Here is a 16,041-nt window from a genome sequence, read left to right on the forward strand (position 1 = left end):
CCTCTGGCCAGCAGACTCTTAACCAATAACATCTGGATAGGTCTCCTCAGTCTCTTTATTCATTAACTGAACTGATAGTTTAAAAGTGATTGCTGTGAGGCTCAGTACTGGACACACAGCGGTGAACAAGACAGGACTCCAAATATAGGCCTTCATGGGGCTTTCATTCTTATGAGAAAGATCACCCATTCGTCTTAATAAGTATAATCACAAAAAAAAAGTAAAACAATTACAAACTGTGATTAAAAACTCAGAAGGACATGACCAGGGAGCCATTTATTTTTTATTTTTAAAGATTTTATTTATTTATTCATGAGAGTCAGAGAGAGGGAGGCAGAGACACAGGCAGAGAGAGAAGCAGGCTCCATGCAGGGAGCCCAACATGGGTCTCAATCCCGGGACCACAGGATCACACCCTGGGCTGAAGGCAGACACTCAATTGCGGAGCCACCCAGGCACCCCAGGGAGCCATTTAAATAAGGAAATAAGATGGTCAAGAAAAGCCTCTCTGAGGAGGTGACATTTAAGCTGAAGCCCAAGGATGAGAAGGAGCCAGGCCACATGAAGAGGCAGAGAAGGGTGTTCTGGGAAGGCGAAAACAGCATGTGCAAAGGCCCTGAGGCAGGGGGAGATCTGAGGCAGGGGCCAGACCGCATGAGGATATCATAGGCTCGTTGAAGAGGGTGGATGTTATTCTCAGCCCACTGGAAGTTATGGAAGGGTTTCAAGCTGAGCAGTGACCTGACCTACTTTGTTTTGAAAGATTTCTGTAGCTGCTGCACGAAGAATGGATCTTAGATAGTAGACATGAGAGGCTGGTCAGGAGCTATGCTGACAGTGTGGTGAAAGATGGTGGTGGCTCTGGAAATGGAAGGGAGAGGCGGGATGGGGAGTGGAAGTCAGCAAGGGAGAGGGAATGAGGATGATAGAAGATTTGAGAGTGACTCTGAATCTCTATCCTGAGCATCCAGGTGGATGATGGTGTTAGTGTGATGAAGGGAAGCCTGAGATAAGGCTCCAGGGGCCTCTCCTCAAGGGAGGAGACGTAGAGTCCTGTTTTGGACCTATTGCTTTCTTTTTTTTTTTTTTAATTTTTTAAATTTTTATTTATTTATGATAGTCAAAGAGAGAGAGAGAGAGAGAGAGAGGCAGAGACACAGGCAGAGGGAGAAGCAGGCTCCATGCACCGGGAGCCCGATGTGGGATTCGATCCCGGGTCTCCAGGATCGCGCCCTGGGCCAAAGGCAGGCGCCAAACCGCTGCGCCACCCAGGGATCCCGGACCTATTGCTTTCGAGTTCTGTCTGGGACCTTAAAGAAACAGAGAACAAGAAGAGAATGAGCCTCTGCTCATCCTGCAGATAGCTATGCAATGAACTGGTGTCATTCCCCGGGGCAAACTCCAAATAACAGTGCAGTTTCTGATGTTTCTAAGTCCCCCTCACTAAAGAATGGCAGAAAAGTGCATGTCTCTGGAGAGCAGATTCCATTTGTACCTGTTTTGGTGCATCACTCAGGCTCCTGCACAGTCTAGACTAGGTCCCCTAAAGCCATTGCCAGACACCAGGCTGTGCTGGGTTTGGCTTCCCTCAACAGTGAGGCCCTATGAGGTGTGGGTGGGAACTCCTTAGCCCCTTCACCTCCAAACACGCGAAGGTCACTGTAGGTTCAGGCTTTCCATTCCTAAGGAGGTCTAGTCCACCAAAAACATGATGCAAAGATACACCTTCATAGGAAATGGCTCCTCTAGGGGGCACTGGGGACCAGAGGCCTGTCCTGCCCCCAAGTACCCTGCAAGAACTTCCTTTTTTTGGCAGAGACCAGATTGGGTCCAAGTAGAAGTTCACTTTTTCCACTGCTTAGGGAAAAGATGATGCCATCCTGCCTGTGGCAAGGAGTAGAGCAGAAGCGGGTGGGGCCAGCAGCCTGGGTCCCAAGCCTGCTTGGCCACTCCCAGGCTTACCCTTGGGCAGGTTGCGTGATTTCTCTGACCTCCGGGTCATTGTGAGGATGAGCATTAAGGAATGTAAAGCACTTAGCACATAGTAGGCAATAAAGGCTATTGTCATGCAGTTGCAGGTGACTGTAGTGGCTGAAGAGGTATGGGGGCCAGCACAAGTCAGTGCTTCCCTTCCACCTTCCCTACTGTGGTGGACTGGACTGAGGAAACCAGAGGGATTTAACTCTAAAGAGACAGAAATTATTGCTGGACTTCCTTTAAGTTTCTTACAGAGCTAGGCTCTCTCTAGGTCCCCTCATTCACACACAAGTCCATGCCGGTTGATTGAAGCCCCCCACCCCCACCCCCAGCAGTTGGGTTCTGGGTCTAGAGCCCCCCAGCCCTCCCCTCACAGCTCAGCCCATCCCCTGAGGACACGTGCCATCTCAAGGCCTCTTTGTCCCGCTAAGACTATGATGCAGACAAGGTTTGCCCCTCACAGCCCTTGTGGTCCATGTCCCCTCTTAGGCCTCACCTAGAAGCCTTTCCAAGGTCCCACAGCAGCTGCAGCTTCTGCAGGACCATCAGGTGAGGAGAAGTGGCCGGTGACCCACTGAGCATAGAGACTAGGGCCATCATTTCTCCTGTTCTTAACCTAGGCTCTGCTCTAGGCATGCCCTTTGCACTGCCCCCCCCCCCCCAAGCATCATTCTGGCATCTAGGCCACACAGGGTAACCCAGATGCTGCCCCAGTGAGCCTCCCTCAAATAGTCTGTGCAGAGAGAAGCCATGAGGCATGGGCTGGATGAGAACCTGAACTCCAGAGAGTGCCAGGCTGGGGCTTGAGTCCCTGCCCTTCTAGACGTGTGACCTTGGGTGAGGAACTGAACCTCCCTAGGCCTCTGCTTCCTTGTCTGTTGAATGGAGGTAATCTTTGGGACCTCAGAGTTAATACAAGGATTCGCTGAGATCACAGGTGTGGTGAGTGCTGAGTAAGTGGTGGGTTTTATGAAGAGGTGTCCAAAATCCTGGCCGAGCAGTGTCCATCTCAGTTCCTAATTTTTTTCACGGAGGTATAACACATATGCAGTAAAATGCACAAGTCCCAAATGTTCAGTTCAATGAGCTTTTGCATTTACATGCGCCCCTTTAAACACCACCAGACCAAGACACAGCACATTTCTAGTTCTTTGCCAGGCTTCCTCACACTCCCTGCCCGGTGATAATATACACCTTCATTCTGACATTTCTCACCACGGATCGGTTTTGCCTGTTTGGGTAATACAGATAAATAGAGTTATACGATACATACCTTGTGTGTCCGGCTCCTTTCATTCAACATTATACTCTGATTCATCCGTGTTGTTACGTGTATCCGTGATTCTGTCCTTATCACGGCCGCGTGATATCCCATTGTGTGACTGCACAGTAGCATATTATCCATTTTACCGTTGGTGGGCTTTTGTGGTGTTTTGAGTTTGGGGCTGTTAGGAAGAAAACCGCTCTGGACATCCTTGTACATCCCCTCTGGTGGGCATCATTTCTGTTGGGGGTATACCGAGGGAGAGTACTGTTGGATCATAAGACATAGATCATGTTTCTTAGCTGATTTTTTTTAAGCTACTGTATCAAACATTGTTAGGGGGATCCCTGGGTGGCTCAGCGGTTTAGCGCCTGCCTTTGGCCCAGGGCGCGATCCTGGAGTCCCAGGATCGAGTCCGCGTCAGGCTCCCAGCATGGAGCCTGCTTCTCCCTCTGCCTGTGTCTCTGCCTCTCTCTCTCTATGTCTATCATGAGTACATAAATAAAATCTTTAAAAAAAAAAAAAAAGTACTCCATGTCCATTACCTAATCCAATCCTCAGAATAATTCTTTAAAGTGGGCTGTCCTCATTTAGCAGATAGGGAAGATTGAGGCAGAGCTGGGAGGTGATAGAGCCAGAATTCAAGCTGAGGCCACAGTCTATGTGTCTATACCGCCGGCCTCTTCTCCCAGACCCCCAGGTCGGGCAGAGCCAGAGTGAATGGGACCAGCCCTCCAGTGAGCTGGCCGCCACCCCCAGCCTCCCTGCCATGGCCCTGTGGGGAGATGGAGGCCACTGACACCCGACTCCTCTCCCTCATCTTACGCAGTGAGCACGCCACCTGCGAAGGGGTGCACAGAGGGGTGGTAATGAACGTGCTCTAGGTGGCTGTAGCCACGCGTTTCAACAGTTGTTCTCGTTGGCTTTTGATTCCAAATGAGTAGGAAATGCTATTAGTTCAGGCCTCGCCTGCCGCATGGCAAGGCCCTGGGATAGGAGTGCAGTGAGACGAGAAATTGTGGAGATAAAACTAGTGTGAAATGGAGGCCTTCTCACAAGGCTGGATGTGTCCGTGCGAAATGAAGTTACTTCTGAGAAAACGAGATTTAAAGAGATTCTGCAGAATTAGATTACACTTTCAAATTTCCTTATTAAACAGGATTGATGCCGTGGAGGGGCCGCCGGCGGGCTCTGTTCGGGACCCTACTCTGCCGTTCTTGGCCCAGGTGCAGGCCCAGGGGGGCCTGAGCACCGTGCAGGTGGCTGGGACCCAGATTCCCTAAGACCACCAACTCCACCCCCCTGCAGCCCTAGTGGGTGTGAGAGGTGCGGGACTGCCTTTCCCTCCTGTGCATCATCTGCCGGCAGAACCTAGGGCTCTTGCTCTTCGGCTTCCTTGGGAAGGCGGTGTGGAGAACAGGGCGCCAGGCCTCTTACTCGTGGGTTTGGCTCAAATCAGAGCTCGATTTTGAGCTATGATCCACTTTTTTGGAAATGTGGTTTTTAAAAAGGCGGTAAAGGCACATGTGACCGCTTGTGCATAGGTGTATATAATACATGAGCACGCCCATCGTGTGTGTGCTCCAATGCGTGGGTGTGTATGTTCAGAGAACTTACTGTGCACCTGCTAGACGCTAGCACTGTGCTGGGGAGGTGGGATAAAACTGTTGTGGGGGAGAACCAGCAGATACAGTCTCACTTCTGGTGGACCCAGCATACATGTGATCATGTGTATGTGCGCAAGTGTCCGTGTGCTGCTGTGCATATTTGCAGGCATGTCCAGCATCTGTGTAGTTCTCTGTAACGCTCCCCTCCTGGGTCGGCGAGCACCTCAGAGGTTAGCAGCACCAGCCTGATGGCATAGCAGATGAAGTCAGTGCTTGGGCCCTGGAGACCCACTGCCAGGACTCAAATCCCAGCTCTGTCCCCTACTAACAGTCTGACCCCAGACAGGCTGCAACTTTCTTGGGTCTCAATTTTCCCATGGTTAAAATGGGAATAATAATGGTATCTACCTCAGAAGGCAGCTGTGAGCTGAGCACTCAGAACTGAGCCCGGCTAGCACTGTAAGCCTGACCTCCCTGCAAGCTGCCCTCAGCCCCAGCCCTGGGGTAGCCCAATCTCTCTGCCAGAGGAGGAGAGGGGATGACCACAGTGAGGAGGGAAAGCCCCAGAACTGCCCTGGGTAGCTGTGCTGTGGTGTGTGGACACAGGTTTAGAAGCACTGCAGAGACACATAAAGAAATGATAAGTGCCCGTGGCCCCAGGGGGGCCCACCCTGAGCTGCCACCATGATCCCTTCCCCCCAACTTGTCAGTGAAGCAGCCTCTTGGACAAGCGGGGCTGCTTCGCCCTGCGCACGTCTGCCGTGGCCACTAGACTGTCCTTTGGGAAACACTGGGCTCTAGCCGGTGCCTCTTTGACTTTAACCATGGTGGCACATTCAAATCAGTTTATTTGCCTCAAAGTAAGTGATCATCACTATTTGAGGGGCCCGAGATGGAGCTGTGACTCAGGTCATCCCTTCCCATGCGCCAGATGGGGTGACATTAATCAGAGCTAACTTTTGACTGCCAGGTCCAGTTAGTCCCAAGCACTTCACATAGATACTCCCTTATTCCTCATGGCAATTCTGTGACCTGTGGACCATATTCATACTCATTTTACAACAAAGAAACCTGAAGTACAGAGGAATTAATGTCACACAGTCAAAGGTGTCACAAACCCAAATTGAAGGATACTCTATAACTGGCCTGCAGTCTTCAAAAAATGCTAGTGTCTTGAAACACAAAGAGAGGCTTAGGAATTCCTCCAGATTTAAGTAGGCTAAACCTGACAAATGAATGCTACATATGATCCAGAATTTTATTTTGCCATAAAAGATACTGTTGGAGGAATTGGTAAAATCTGAATAAAGTCTGCAGGTGATAGTGTTATATCAATGATAATTTCCTGGTTTTGCTCATTGAATTGTGGTTATGTGAGAGAATGTCCTTGCTTTTAGGAATTACACATGAGAGTATTTAGGAGTGTGACGCTTCATGTCTCAAACCAACTTGCAAATGAGTCAGGAGAAAAAATTATAGGGAGATACATAGGGAAGGATAAAGCAAATATGGTCAGATGTTCATATTTAGGGAATCTAGGCACAAGGTATACAGGCATTCTTTCTATTTTGCAACTTCCCTTAAAGTTTGAAATTGCATCAAGATAAAAAGTTAGGGACACCTGGGTGGCTCAGTTGTTGAGCGTCTGCCTTTGACTCAGGGCATGATCCCGGGGTCCCGGGATCGAATCCCACGTCAGGCTCCCTGCAGGGAGCCTGCTTCTCCCTCTGCCTGTGTCTCTGCCTCTCTCTCTGTGTCTCTCATGAATGAATAAATCTTAAAAAAAAAAAAAAAAAGATATAAAGTTAAAGGAAACAGGAACCAAAGGACAGAGCAGGGAGGGTGACCTGGGATGAATATTAATAATACTCCCCAGTTCCTATGTCAGTCCACCCTGGATGCCAGACTCGGCCATGGCTTCGTATGTATGACCTTGTTCTGTCCTCACCACCAAATGTGTGTAAAGAGAACACATTTCACAGAAGCAAGCCGGAAAGATGAGGGATTTGCTCCAGGCCTCCCAGCTACTGGGACAGTCCTCGGGCTGGCAAGTAGGCTCTCCTGAGTTCTAGCTCTGTGCCCTGAGCCTCACCCCCACTGCTGACTGAGTGTTGGTAGGGAGTGGGATGGGCAGGACCAGGCGCTTCTTCCTAGAGCGGTGGTGGAGGGAAGGTGCTTGTTCAGAAGATCCAGTTTGCAGGATGGAGAAGGATGATATTCCAGGATTCTGCAGGGAGCAGATCCACAGTGCCATGCAGGACAAGCTGGCCTGTGGGAGGGGACCTCAACTGCCAGATGGAGTTGCCGGCGGTGGCTGCAGTGGCACAGGGCATAGCTTGGAGTGACCCAGGGCTGGGTGGGGTGGCCATTCTAGGGTGGAGGACTGGCTTTGGAGGAGCTTGCTGGGAGGCCAGCAGGAGTGCTCCACAGCTGGGCTCAGCATGCTGTCCACGCTGGACGCATCAGCAGGTCTGGGAGCCGGTGGGCATGAGAAGTTCACATGTCCCCTATGGGGTGGGGGTGCGGTTTGGCGGGAAGCAGGGGGGCATCAACTGCTGAGGACTTGAGTCGGGCCTGGCAGGCCATTGGGGGGTCTGTGTAAGGCAGAGGGCTTCTCTCCTGGCTCGAGGGTGGGTGCAGGAAGAGCCGAATGACCTCTGGCAGTCCCTCCTGGTCACTGGAACTGTCTGGCTTTTCCCCAGATTAAAGAGCTGAGGGTAAGTGTCTGGCAGCCAGATGAGTCAGACTGGGAGGCTGCTTCCTCCTAGTGTCCGCCTGCCTGGCATAGAGGCGGGCTAGGGGTTTGGCCTATCTCCCCTCAAATGTCATCCCCCCACATACACACCCTGAGACTGAAGGGGAACTCACGGGCTACGTGAACTGGTTTATTTTGCCGGGTCCCGTGTGTGTCTGAGCGTGTGCCCACGCGTGCGGGCAGGCTCAAACATCAGCCATTGTAAAATATCAGTGTTTTCATGGGTGACTAGTAATTACTGGGTAATGCTTTAAAACCTTTCCTGAAGGAGCGCAAAGCTGTTTTTTTCCTAAAGTCAGGAGTACATTAAAAGGATTACCATGTAGATTTGATTTTTAGATAACACTAAAATGGATCCCAAATGGACTTCAGCAAAGGGATGCTATCTCCTTAATGGAAAGTGCATGGCCCGAGGCTCAGCTCCCAGAGCCAGGCAGGGGAGGGAGGGAGGAAAGAGGTGTCTGCAGGGCTGACTGGCAGGCTGGGTGGGGGCTGGGAGGCAGGGCAGGGTGGGGGAGCCCTGACCCGCTGGGGAGCATCTCACTCCATTTGAGGAGCAGGGGACCAGAGATGCCCCCTTTAAAAATCTCCTTGCCTTGCCAGGAGTGTTTCCAGGTCTCCTGAACTGGCCCAGAGAGACAGCAAACACAGTGGGGGTGCTCTGCATAGAAGGAAGGGGTAGGTCAGACTTCTCCCAGGACCTCAGCCTTTCCAGGCAGAGAAGGCTCAGGCTTTCCCATATGCTCCGGGAGCTCCTGAGCCAGGTTGGCCCTGGAGTTCTGTGTCTCGGTGGACACCAGACACTGTTTGGCAGAAGCCTTGCGGCTTCTTAAAAGTTCTCCAGGGCCCAGGAACTCTGCTTCCTGGGCCTTACAGACCACTGCCGTGAGCCAGATCCAGCTCGGGCACAGGTGGGGTACAAGGGACCTGGGGTAGCTTGTGACCTCCCTCCTCATGGCCTCCCTGAGTCCCGTAGGTTCCAGGTCCGCCAGTGATGGAGCTGCCAGCTAGTGCTCTGGTTCACAGCTCTGTGGGCTCTGCTGCTAGGCATGCTGGGGCCTGAGCTGAGAAGGCCAGTCTGTCCAGGAGCCATGCCAGCTGGCAGGACAGACACTTCCGGTGCTGGGCTTCTTCCTCATTTTGGTGTATAACTTAGTGGATCGGGTGTATCCTGTGCATGTGGATATTCCAGTTACCTCCTGCTAGTGATAGCACAGGGGTGGAGCCCTGGGAGGGCCCGGGCCTGCCGCCTGTCCAGGTGAGCAAGTGGAGAATCACCAGCTTCGTGGGGCTGTACTTGGAGGCCTGGCCTGAGCTCTTCTAAGTTGGTGGGTGTACAAGTAGCTATGCCGCCGTGTGCTCCCTCCTCAGGACCAGAGACAGTAGGCGCACCCTGGGACCCACAGACCTCCCCACATCCGGCTCTCCTAACCCCTCCTCTGTTTGCCCACACCTGGTCCGTCCCTGTAGGCCTGGCCTTGGAAAGAACCCTGCCGAGCCCCCTGAGCTCTCAGGGATGCCCACTCTGCAGCTGGCTTCCATGGCCTCCTCAGAGCTCTGTGACCAGGCTGGACCCTGCCAGAGGAGACACAGGCGTCCTCAGCCTCATCACTCTCTCAGACCAATTAACCTTTAGAGCTGCATTAAGGAAATTAGGCAGCAAGTGTCCCAGCTCACAGGCCCTGCGGGGACAGGTGGAAGGAGAGAGTACACTGGCGCCTGTGCTGCCTCCCCTCTGCCCTCCCCTGTCCTGCTGCTCCTGGGCTCTCGAGGGCCCCCTCCCCAAGACAGGTCTGGAGAGGCCGCAAGGCATGGGATGGGGGAGGACGACTCTAGGGCTCTGGAATCCCTTGGAGGTTATGGGGCCAGGAGGAGAGCCGACATCACCGGCTGGGTGGAGAGCCAGGAAGGGGTGGGCTGTTCCCTCTAGAGTAGACTGCATGCCCCTGAGCCTTGGTCAGGGAAAGCACACCCCCACCCCACCATCTTCATGAGGGGTTCTCAGGCAACTCTTCCAGGCACCCCCAGCTGCCCCCATCCTGGGTCTGGACCCTGAGACTCCCTGCATTTCCATCCAAGCAGTCTTCACCACATTCAAACGTCAGGGCTCCACATGAATGTTCAGACTCAGAATGACCTCTGTGCCCACCTCCTCAACTGTTGCTCCCTGTGGTCACTCCTTGTGGCCCCAAGGCCAGGGGCTAGGAGCCTGTGCCTCTGTGTATGTGTGCGCACCTGCCTGCATCCTGCACCTGTGTGCCTGAGGTGTGCATGAGTTACACACCTGCCTGCTGGGAGGTCAGCCTCTCCTTCTGGTAAACTCCATGCTGGAATGCCCACCCTTTGTATCTTTTCTTGTATGTTGAGAAGCATGCATGGGCCCAGGAGGGGGCCCATAGCTCAGAGATTCTTGTCCTGGTGGAAGGAGGAGGGATTCAGACACTCAGAACGTCCCCTCCCTCAGACTAGGGCAGGTTGGAAGTTTGAATCTAGCTAGAAGCATTCCTGAGGAGAGCCCCAACTAGGCCAGGCCCAGGTGCCTCCCTGCACGTTTCTGCTCCCCACTGGGGGTGTCATGGGCCATCCCACTTTCTTCCTGATTCCATCACAGTTCTACATGAGTAAACCAAGAGGCTGTAGGCTGACTTTTTAGGTTCAAGTGGTCAGAGGCACAATGTGAGGAATTCTTGAGATATTAGAAAGACCTGGGAGTTCTGGTGGACCCAAGCCCATTATGAGATTCTGGTCTTAGGGCCACTGAAAGAACCAGTCAGATGGTGGCTCCCTGAGGAGACTTTTAGGCCTTCCATCGAGCAGACCACACAGGAGGCAGTGGCCGGATGGGGAGAAACAGCTCAGAGGGGCTGGGCCTTGGGGCTGTGTGTGTACTTCGCGGTGCTGCCCACAGCTTCCAGAGGGACCTCCGCAGGGCAGGGAACAGACTGTGCCATGCAGTTCAAAGGACAGGCCCTGGGGTGGTGGGGTGGTTGCCAAGGAGAAAGTGAGGACTCCAGGAACCCCAGCCCTGGAGAGGGCAGCAGGGAGAAGCAGGGAGCCCCAGAGTCGATCGAGTGTGCATCTGCCTGTCGTCCGTCCACCTGCAGGCGTGCCGATGCTCTCCGTCCAGCCCAAAGGGAAGCAGAAGGGCTGTGCGGGCTGCAACCGGAAGATCAAGGACCGCTACCTGCTGAAGGCCCTGGACAAGTACTGGCACGAGGACTGCCTCAAGTGCGCCTGCTGTGACTGCCGCCTGGGCGAGGTGGGCTCCACCCTCTACACCAAGGCCAACCTCATCCTGTGCCGCCGCGACTACCTGAGGTGGGCCTCCCGCTGGCCCCAGCCCCCCGGGGGCTCAGCACAGCTCCTCCTGCCTCTAGACCCAGTGTGCCCACTCCCAACCATGACCCTCCTGGCCCCACGCTGCTCCCCTGCATGTCCGCAGAGCCACATTTCCCTGCTTGCCTCGGTGCCCGGCACAGGTCCTAATCAGCAAGCCTTTGCAACCACTGGGCCCCTGAGACAAGTTTCCCTCAAGCACTGGCCTGGCTCTGCCCATCCTTGCCAGGTGCTTCTGACCCACCCCATCCCTGGAATCTGGGAGGGGACACCTCAGAGGGCTTCCAGGAGCAGGTGGGGAAGCTCTGACTTCTGTGGACCTCTCCTGCCCGGTGAAGTCTTGCCTCCTCCTCCCCGTGCCCAGCAGGCCCTGGCATTAGACACTCGGGTGCCCGGGGAGCCCGACAGGTACCAGACCCTGGGAGAAGGAGTGCTGATGTTGGAGCTTAAAGACCTGGATTTGAACTGGCTCTGAACCTTCTGGCTTCTCACTTTCTCCAAGCCAGTGTGTCCCTCTGTGTGAGGACTGAAGCTTCCCCAGCTCACAGTCCTTGGAGCTCTAACCCACCCTCCCCCACGACCTGGATCCTATTCCCTGGGGCTGTCTCCCCCAATTAACCCTCCCTTAGGCCATTTATGACATCAGCAAGGCTGGAAAGAGGCCACAGCGCGGGGACCTTGGCTGAGGCCCAGCATCTACATTTGGCTGGGTGGTGGCCTGGCCTTGCGAGGAAGGAAGGCCCATTGCGTTAATTAATAGGTCGGGCAAGAGCTTCGTGGGGCTCCCTCCGCTGGGTCTGGGCTGTGGTAGGGGGTGGGGTTATCAGTGGAGGCTCCCCTACTTTCGGGAAGAGCCTGAGGTTTACCTGCCCGCGCCTTCTCTTTCAACTTCTGCCTTCAGCAGACGTTTTTAAAAGCATAGCGACGATCCAGGATCTGTGACTCAGTGCTCTTCCCTGGGCTGGGGGGAAAGGGCTGTGGCTAGGAGGAGGGGTTAAGGAAGGACATTTCTGGGGACTCACCCCTCGATGACCTGGAAGGGGCCTCCAAGTGTGAAGGTTTTGGACATCCCCTGAAGGTATTTTTTTCTGGGCTTTAGCAGAGGCCAAGGAATGACTCTGAGGCCAGGTAGGTCAGTGGGCTGGGCTGGATGGTGGGGGGGGGAGGGTCTTCCTTAGGCTGCTTAGCCCCAGAGAATGGCTGTCCCGAGCCCGCCGCCTCTGCAGCCACTGCCCATTGGGCCGGGGGCAGTGAGGCCCCCCTTGGCAGGCAGATGTTGTGGCTCAGCCTTTGTCTGCCTTAATCTGAGCCACCAGGCAGCTCAGGCTGATGAATAATGGAGCCAAGCTCATCTGCAGGCGCCTGAGCCTGAGCTGGACAAATCAGGGATTAGAGGGTCTCGCGCCCGCTTCTCAGCTCCCTTGCCTCACTTGGGGCTTGCTCAGCCAGTGTGCAGAGAAGAGGCAAGGAGGAGCCTGGCTGGCTCAGACCATTAGAACACCCGGCCAGGGACTGGCCTGCATGGGGAGAAAGGGGGTGGCCCATCCCTAGAGCTCTGCAACCAGCAGCTCAGAGGAGGGATGCCTGCATGAAAGAGGCCGTGTGCCAGGTGTCCTTGGAACTTTCTTCGGGCATCAGTCCTATTTTACGAGCATCTTTGAACCAGGTCACCTACTCCAGGACCCCCTTTTGAAAAAAGGATAAACTGAGATCCAGGAAAAGGAAGAAAGGGATTTAGGCAAGTCACCCAGTGAGTTCGTTGCAGAAAAAGATCACTCCGTAGGGTTGTTGTCGGGATTAAATGAGCTGATCTTAGTAAAGCCCTCAGAACAGTGCCTGGCACATGGTAAACACCCTCTGTATAAGTGTTCACTAAGTGGTCTGTGACAGAGTTTACAGAAGTTTCCACAACAAGGCTATGAAGGAGGCACTTCAGTCTCCATTTTACAGTCAAAATAAATGAGGCTCAGAGAGACCCATGACCAGCCTGAGGGCAGGCAGGCCACCTCTGAATTCAAGCTTGTGTGGCTCTGGAGTCCTCGCTTGAGGCCCAGCCCAGTGTTCTTTCTGGGTGCTAACCGGTCCCCAGGGGTGGGCTCTGAGAGGGGGGTCTTGTCAGCTCAGCCCCGGGGATGGGCAGTGTCACCCAACTCCTGAGCTCCCCGCTGGGTGGCTGGGCCAATTTCTCTGAATTCCGATTTCTTAGCAGGATCTAGATGCTGCCCTCTGTGCTCCTTCCCCCTTGCCCAGGCCCACCTGCTAAGCCCACGGGGGTAGGGAACCACGGGGCCCTGAGTAGGGCCCCTAAGCCCTCTGCCCCCTTCCCTTGGCAGGCTTTTCGGCACCACAGGAAACTGCGCCGCCTGCAGCAAGCTGATCCCAGCCTTCGAGATGGTGATGCGAGCCCGGGACAACGTATATCACCTCGACTGCTTCGCATGCCAGCTCTGCAACCAGAGGTGAGTGCTGGGCCGTAGCAGACCAAAGACGCCCAGCAGGCCCCAGCTGACGCCTGCTGGGACAAGTGCTGCTGCGGTGTCCGCAAAAATGTGTGTTCTATGCATTACACGTGGTTGTGTGTCACGTTGAGTGTGCATGTGCGTATGTGTGTTTTGTGTGCCTGAGCCCTGTAACCAAATGTGTGTCCTCCAGCACTGTGGTGGGCATGTTTGTAGGGCACGGGTCTGGGTGAGTGTAATGGGTCATGCACGCATGAGCTTACCGTGTACGTACGTGTGTGTGTTTTTATATGTCTGTGTACAAGGCAGGTATGTGTGTGCTGTGTGTGCGAGTGTGTGCATGATGGTTGATGTCTGAGTATGAATGCGCACACGTACAAGGGTTCTGCATGAGTGCCCTGTGCCCTTGTGAGCGTGCCCTCTGGATGTGCATGTATGTACATTTAGTGAGAAGGTGTCCCTAGACCTGGAAAGGCCATTCCCTTATGGGAACAGCTACTCGCTTCTGTGGTTCTGGTTCCAGCCCAGCCACCCTTCTGGTCTTTTGGCACTTACGCATTGTCCCAGCCCTGTGGGAGGCCCCAGGGACCCAGAGAGCCAGAACCCCTCAGCCCTGTCTGGGAACCTCGCACTAGGAGACAGGCCCTTCTCTCGGGAGTCCTCATGTCAAGAAGGAGCTCCTACAAGTGTTCCCAGAGGATGAGGTCCTGAGGGACCTGCAGGGAACACTGAGGGGGGGATAGCTGGGGGCTTGGACAGACCCGGCGTAAAGAGGGCTCAGTGAAGTTGCAGTGCCACCTGGTGGTTGGACTGAGATCTGCTGCGACTGGCCCTCTGACCCTGGGGTCCCCCCAAAGACCTAGCCACCCTGGGAACATCTTTGGGGGAAAGGGCTGAATCCTCCAGTGGTTTAGAAGGACTGGGGGAGGTGGGTAGCAAAGCACGGCCTTTTTTGAGTTGGGGGTGAAGATAGTGGGACAGAGTTATCTCCTCCTTGCTCCGGGAAACCTCCAGATTCTGTTCAAAGGAACAGTTTTACGGAGTCATGCTCTTAAGTTGGGGAGAGGAAAAGAAGGATAGAAAAATCAGGGCACCTGAGTGGTTCAGTCAGTTAAGCATCTGCCTTTGGCTCAGGTCATGATCTCAGGGTCCTGGGATGGAGTCCTACATTGGGCTCCCTGCTCCATGGGGCATCTGCTTCTCCCTCTCCCTTTGCCCCTCCCCCTGCTTATTCATTCTCGCTCTCTCTCTCTCTCTCTCTCTTTCTGTCAAATAAATAAAAAATTTCTTTAAAAAAGGATAGAAAAATCAGCCATTTTACCCCACCCTCCTTCCCCATTTTTTTTTAAAGATTTATTTTTATTTACTTATGATAGACATGGAGAGAGAGGCACAGAGACACAGGCAGAGGGAGAAGCAGGCTCCCCGCTGGGAGCCAGACACGGGACTCCAGGATCCTGCCCTGGGCCAAAGGCAGGCACTAAACCACTGAGCCACCCAGGGATCCCCTCCTTCCCCATTTTTTTTCTACTTCTCTCCATCTCTTCTCTCTCGATCCTTTTCTGTTTCTTTGACCTTCTCTCTCTTTCTCCCTCTCTGGGACTGGCTCAGGTTATTCCTACACCTTCCCACGGACCCCTCCCCTTCATGGAAGACCTGACTGTGGCCCAGACTTGTCTGTCTATCCTAAACCCCAGACTACAGGGCCCGGCTGAGGGCTGGGCTGACCCAGGGTGATTGAACAGGTTTCCATGAGACTTTGGGGTTCCCTTTTGGAAAGTTCAAGGAGCAGACTCTCCAGGACCTCAGTTCTCACATGTCTACCTCCCGGGCTGGGCTGGGGCCTGTCTGGAGCCCCCACCATCCACTGGGACCCCTCCATGGCCTCTCTCTCCTGCTTGGATTTTCCAGATTTTGTGTGGGAGACAAATTCTTCCTGAAGAACAACATGATCTTGTGTCAGATGGACTATGAGGAGGGACAGCTCAATGGCACCTTTGAATCCCAGGTTCAGTAATGCCCGGCGCCTGGCCTCCAGGCCCATCTGTCCGTCTGCCTGTCTGCCCGTCTGCCCGTCTGCCCACCCGCCTGGCCGGCCAGCCACTCTCCTGCCGATTAGAACTCCTCCGTCCTCGATGGGAGGGACGGCCCTTCCTCTGCCGCCCGTCTGTGTGTGACCCCTCCTGGGGCCAGGCTGGGCCTGTACAGTCTGTCTTCTGTATATAAATGGGAACATTTATTTTATGAGAAATGTAATGCGATTTTATTACTGGCGTGGATTAAACTTATGAATGTTTCCGGGGAGGTTACTGTGTGTTGATCACATGACTAACACAGACCTGGGGTCCCTCCCCTCTGCTCGGGAGTGGAACGGGGCCCTCCCCTGAGCCCCTCCAAAGCAGGGCATGGGGCTCAGTGTGTGCTCTGCTGGGCAGGGTAGGGAAGCTACAGGTGGGCTTTATGGGATAGAAAAGCTGGAGGGAAGGGGACGAGCCCATGCATCCCACAGCTGGAGGTGGGAACTGAGGTGTCCTCCCCTCCCCCAGCAGACCATATACCATGGCCCCCCAAGATAAAGAGAGGCAAGGTGAACCCCTCCCTTCCTTGGGTTCCACCAGCCAGGAACCCAACTTGACCTGCCCC

At 54.2% G+C, this 16,041-nt stretch overlaps 1 protein-coding gene across 3 annotated transcripts in view; it reads left to right on the forward strand.

The window, feature by feature from the left end:
* Positions 1 to 15,694, forward strand: part of LMO1 (LIM domain only 1) — a 41,165-nt gene extending 25,471 nt beyond the window's left edge. For all 3 annotated transcript variants that reach the window (XM_041729710.1, XM_041729711.1, XM_041729712.1), the window contains 3 exons: positions 10,708 to 10,921; positions 13,273 to 13,398; positions 15,310 to 15,694. In XM_041729710.1, coding sequence (XP_041585644.1) covers positions 10,708 to 10,921; positions 13,273 to 13,398; positions 15,310 to 15,415 — 446 coding nt within the window. In that variant the 3' untranslated portion in view covers positions 15,416 to 15,694. The remainder of the gene's footprint in view (positions 1 to 10,707; positions 10,922 to 13,272; positions 13,399 to 15,309) is intronic.
* The last annotated feature ends 347 nt before the right edge of the window (positions 15,695 to 16,041 follow it).

This window comes from Vulpes lagopus, chromosome 15 (genome assembly GCF_018345385.1).
Source record: "Vulpes lagopus strain Blue_001 chromosome 15, ASM1834538v1, whole genome shotgun sequence".
NCBI classification, from domain to species: Eukaryota; Metazoa; Chordata; class Mammalia; order Carnivora; family Canidae; genus Vulpes; species Vulpes lagopus.